Raw genomic sequence first — 5,286 nt, 5'->3', positions numbered from 1 at the left:
TTCTTGTGTGGAAGAATTTTTCTCTCGAACGAGAGCGGAGCTGGAAACTGCGCAATTCTTATGCGACACGGTCATCTGGTTACTCTCAAAATTTACAAAGGATGCGATAGTTAAGTAAAGATGGGATGACTGTTGGCTGGGGCTCTAGTTCGTATGGTATTCAACGCATTTCTGAGGCTTAAACGTTTTTCTGCGAATATTTATTAATTTTATTAATGATGTTTTATAGTTATTGAGGAGGAGTTTTTATATAAAATTTTTAAGGTTGTTTAATTGAGGAAGGGAGGGTAGTTGATGATTGGTCGGCGTTATTATTTGGGAAGAGATGATTTATTGCAATGAAGTGACTGGAACTGGAGCGATTCGGTAGAAGGTATTGATTAATTTTTATTTAATCTAATATGGGGATAATGGACTTTTTGATCAAAGATTCGGTTGGGATAATAATTATACGGTTGTTACGCAGGGAATGGAGTTTAAACTGACGTGGAACGATGGGAGGAGAAAGGTACCTGACAGCAGAATTGATCTGGTTGTTATTATCGTAGATTTTATTGCAAAGAAATGAAGGTGGGTTTAATAGACGGGTGAAACGAACAGGAATAATACGAGATAACAGAGAGATGAGGAAGATGAGGTACGAAGTTTGAAGTTATGAATATTGCTAATTCTTTCTATGAATTGTTTTTAAAAGAAATGGAGATTGATAAAAATTGATTTGAATTTGTTTTAAGGATAGAAAAAGAGAAGGGGATCTTCTCGAAGGATTTTTGCTAGAGAGGAGAGTTCGAGAAAGGGGAGGGATATGCCTCGATGCGAGAAGGGATGCTGGTGGACCAATAGGAGCGAAATCGAAGGCTCTGGACCGGGGTTGATGTGAGAAGAGAGGGTATGAAAGGGGCGTAGGCCTTAGAACCGCTTAAATAGAACGGGCGGAGGAAGCCGAGCAGCATTCGTCTGAGCCGACTCTCCATTTCCTAGTGTATCGTGACCTGTGATCAGTTTAATTGAAGTTCGCCATGAATAGACCGTTTTCGAGGGATGATAACGAACCAGTTCACCAAGTTGCGATAGTTCCGGTCGACTTTCCGGACCGGGTCTTCTCGCATGCTGAAGCCGAGGAGTTCGGTGATGCGTTAAACGAATGTGTTGTTAATTATACGGAGGCAAGGAAGAGGAAATCGCTTGGGTTCGTCCGACCGAGTTTTCTATCATTTTTCCGGAAAAACGGGGGTTTTCTGATGTCATGCGAAGACGAGGTCACGGTGAAGTGGCTCAAAGTCGCTATCAAGTTTGTCAAATTAACGAGCGGATGCAAACTAAAGGTGGACGACACGGTGGTGCTGGACAATCGTTTCTTGGTGGAGGGACGAGGCTCACACTCGAGGTTCACGGGGGCGAATATCATAAGGAATCTACAAAGGTTCAACAACGATCTGGATGTTTCAAGGTGGAGGCTGGTACGGGAGAAACACACTAGGTCTGGGCTAATAATTACACTAGAAATGGAGGGTCGGTCAGTAGGAATGATTAGAAGGAAAAGGAATCGGTTATCTTTGGATCAAGCCGGGGTTCATCGATTCACCATTTTGACGGTGGTGCCGGCGAGTAACGTAAGGCCTCCGAGGGAGCCAGTAGAGATTGAAGTGACGGAAGATGACTTCGATGCGAACCAGTTGGATCCGGTTGAGGTTCTGGCCGACGAGGCGGGTGCGATGGTCCGATTGAATGATTCAGCCAACATCGAGGAAGTCCTGACGCAGAAAGGGGCGAATTGCTCGTTCGATGCGGCAGGGGATGAATTCATTCTCTCCGCGGATCTGCAATGCTTTGATGGAATGGAGGTCGAGGTGCCGAATGAATCGGTTGTGAATACGAATGTTGGGCCACCGTCAAGGAATATGTCGACGCCGGTCAGATCAGCTGTCACGATGGAGGAAGGATTCTCGCATGGGAAGGAGAAGGTCAAGGGAAAGCAGGACTTAAAGGAAACGTCTGTGGATAAGTCGGTGACCAGAGAAGGAAGCGCGGATTCGACGGAGTCGGTGTTAAGAATTTCTCTGCCTCTGGAGGAGCCGACGGAACCGGTACCGCCGCCGATCAGAATGTATGCAAAAAAGGAAGGAGGAAGGAATAGCCACGGAAGTGGACATAATAAGTCGAAGGGAGACAGGTCAGTTGAGTAGAATAAGAAATTATTTTTGTCATGCTGATAGTTTTAAAAATTAAAAATTTAGAATGGGTTTGGGATCGCCTGCTTGGGTTATATGGGGAAAAATTAAAATTGACATTACTGAATTGTTTGAGGAATCTTCTTGGGTTGTGTTTGTGCTTGTTACGATGTACGGCGATGTATTAATTAATTAATGATTGTATGTTCCATGATCTGCAGGAGTTCCAAACGATAGAATCGTATCGATTCCTCTTATACGCTAAGGATATGGACCAACGGGGTTGGAGTACTTTGTCATAACGGAGAGACAAGATTATTAGCTGAAAGGTTGAGGACTGGATCAAGGTTATCGACCCCGAAGGACCGGAGAACAATTTATTTTGTAGTTTTAATTATTATTTATGTTTAACTGTTAGTTTATTTGGGTGTAGAAGTCTTTTTGATAGTCACTTTTTATTTTTTCTGTTACTTCTGCCTAATAGATATTTGCGGTGTATATTTACTTTGATTGGTAATGGTTTTTCTGTTCCGTACTATGTCTGGCGCGAAATTAAGCAGCGATTTACGCCGATATTAGCTAAAGATATAGTGCTATGATATTTAAAAGAAACTAAGGACAGAGAGGGAATATATATATTTATCTTCCGTCTTTGACGTTGGAAGGGAGTAAATGTAAAAGGTTTAATTTTCTTTTATTTGTTTTATTATTTTTCTTACTGATGATGCGTTGAAATGCGCTGAATGTAGAGTATTCATGTTAGTGTGCTAGAGTTTGACCATTGTATGATTTTTGTTATCAGTAGATTTAATGATATAGGCAGATTTATATATTTTCATTTTTTGTTTTCGTGTCAATCCAGAAGCTATTTGTTTAAGTTGATTTAAATCTTTGGTAACGCCGTGGCGTGAGTTCAAAGGAATAGGTTGACTAGAGGTGATAGGGTTGCATGGTTACTGGTCGATGATGGCTATTTAAATGTTGTGATGTTTTAATTGTGTTACTTGATGTAATAGTATTTTATAAAAATTTTCTTATATACCTGGTTTCTTTGTGCAAGGGAATTGTCGAGTCCTGTGGGAGTAATGACAGTACAAATATTTTTATACACATGGTTTGTCAATATATAAGAAATTTTATATACAATCTATTGTTTGTCCTTCCTTTCCTGTGTGGTTTATAATTGTATGGTGGGGATATGTTATAAAGATATTTCTCTCTTTTTCTTTATTTCTTAGTTTCAATGTAAAGTAGAGTAATTGGCTATAGATAATATGAATAAGGTTGGTTGGGGTTATGATCTTAGTTAATTGTATCGTTTGAGGAGGTTGGTGTGATTACCCTCTTTTTGGTGGGATACTTTAAGTTGAATTACCCGCGATGAGAAGGGGTTAAGTGTGGCGTTACAATTGGGGATGTGGGGAATGGAGTGACATCTGTAAAGGTTGTTGTTGATGTTTGACATATTGAGGTTAGAGATGGTGGTTTCTGGACTGGTGGTAGTTATTTATGGTAGTATCAGTATTGTATTTGTCAATAAGCATGAGGTTGACGTTTGTTAATATTGATAGAGAGGGGTGATTTTCATGATATTGAATAGTAATGAACTGTGTGCAGTCAGAATTTGTTGGGGAAAGGAGCCGTTGAGAAAGAGGTTACAAGTAGGGTTAGAGACCAAAGGAAATAAAGTTTAGTGGGGGTAAGTTAGTTAGATGTTAATCATGAACTGCAAGTATTTTCTTTTTAATGATGTGAAAATGTAATTTATCTTTGAGTTTTTGGAAATTTTGTACAACGAGAGCTGTTTGAAGGGGCTGTCTGGTCAGAATATTTTTCTAATATGTTCTTTATTGACTAAATTTGTAGGTACCTGATTGAGTGTTGTATGTATTGTAAACGCATTTATTTATTTATTGTGGTATTCATTGATTTTCAACCTTTAGTACTTAATTTTTTCTTCATGCATTGTGTGTTCTATTTTTAATTCTGAAATTTTTTAGGTCTATTGAGGATCTTGTGAATCTATGAGTGCTATTGGTTTGGTTAGTTCCATATTCAAGAAGTTTGTGATCTTCTTGTGTGTTTTAGAAGGTATGACGTCAAGTGTGAATTTTTACAGGGGTCTGTAAGATTGGTTATTTGGATCTAAATTGTTTTATTATTCTCCTTGGTGTTGTTGTATTAGAGGTGGTCCTTAAGGAGGGTGATTTATTCTTATTCTTTCTGGATGGTTTATTATCTAATTGTACCTGATATTTTCAATTTGTGGTTACTCCTTTTTCTGGGGGAATATGTTTGGTTACTTTTTCAGGGGTGTGTTTTTGCTCTTTGAATTGTTAGTATCATTTAAGAGTGGAACTATCTTATTTTATTAATTAGTCTTTGGACTTTTTTCTCTGTTTACTAGTTTCCAAATAGGATGCTGCTTTGTTGACATTCATAACTTTTCCTCGTCGGTCCTCTTGTAGGGTATCTTTGCATATTTAACTTTCACTTTTGGAAATTTCAAATTTTTCTTAATGAGGTGATAAAATGTAATTTAGCTTCAAGTTTTGAAAGTTCAGGCTAGAGTACTGCCTAACAGTATGTATTGAGTTGCGTTTTTTTCTTTTTTCCGATATATTCTCCTTGTAGTCCAAACTTAAAAGTATCTGATCAATTATTATAGGTATTGTATGTTTGTTGGTCTTATTACACAATGATTTTTAACTTTTGATATTCTGATTTCTTTTGTATTTGTTGTTGATATGATTATACAATTTTAATCTATTGTAGAGGATAGGTTAATGAAATTTTATTTATTGGAGATGAGAGAGAGGAATTCCTGGAAATGGGAAAATAGGGAAGTTGCTCGTGACATTTGTTCAATGAAATGGATTAGGAACATCTGATTGATCAGACATAGATGACGATAGGAGAATATGATTGACTTTGAAAGATGTCGCTCGAGCAGATTGAGCGATGAGCATTATTAATAGTTGATGATCTTGTTGTTGCTGATGGCAAGGAACGGGGATTGATGTGGAAAACTCGAGGTTGAGTATTGACATGTTAATGAAAGTTTTAATTGTTGTAGATGACAAGACAATGAATTTCTATTAATTGGAAATGAGAG

General features: G+C 38.1%; 1 protein-coding gene across 1 annotated transcript; it reads left to right on the top strand.

The window, feature by feature from the left end:
* The first annotated feature begins 745 nt into the window (after window positions 1-745).
* Window positions 746-3,554, top strand: LOC113464588 (uncharacterized). The gene is made up of 2 exons (XM_026815133.1): window positions 746-2,173; window positions 2,393-3,554. Exons 1-2 carry the CDS (start codon window positions 1,020-1,022, stop codon window positions 2,406-2,408), a joined length of 1,170 nt encoding a protein of 389 aa, XP_026670934.1. The 5' UTR covers window positions 746-1,019; the 3' UTR covers window positions 2,409-3,554.
* Window positions 3,555-5,286: the final 1,732 nt, after the last annotated feature.

This window comes from Ceratina calcarata, unplaced genomic scaffold, assembly GCF_001652005.2.
Source record: "Ceratina calcarata isolate Rehan_Ccalc_2016 unplaced genomic scaffold, ASM165200v1 scaffold1218, whole genome shotgun sequence".
In the NCBI taxonomy this organism is placed as follows: domain Eukaryota; kingdom Metazoa; phylum Arthropoda; class Insecta; order Hymenoptera; family Apidae; genus Ceratina; species Ceratina calcarata.
The sequence above is the reverse complement of the archived record's forward strand: the minus strand, read 5'-3'. Positions and strand labels throughout refer to the sequence as shown.

Excerpts from the sequence above, each read along its gene's own strand:
- LOC113464588 (XM_026815133.1), top strand. The coding sequence starts at position 1,020 with ATGAATAGACCGTTTTCGAGGGATGATAACGAACCAGTTCACCAAGTT.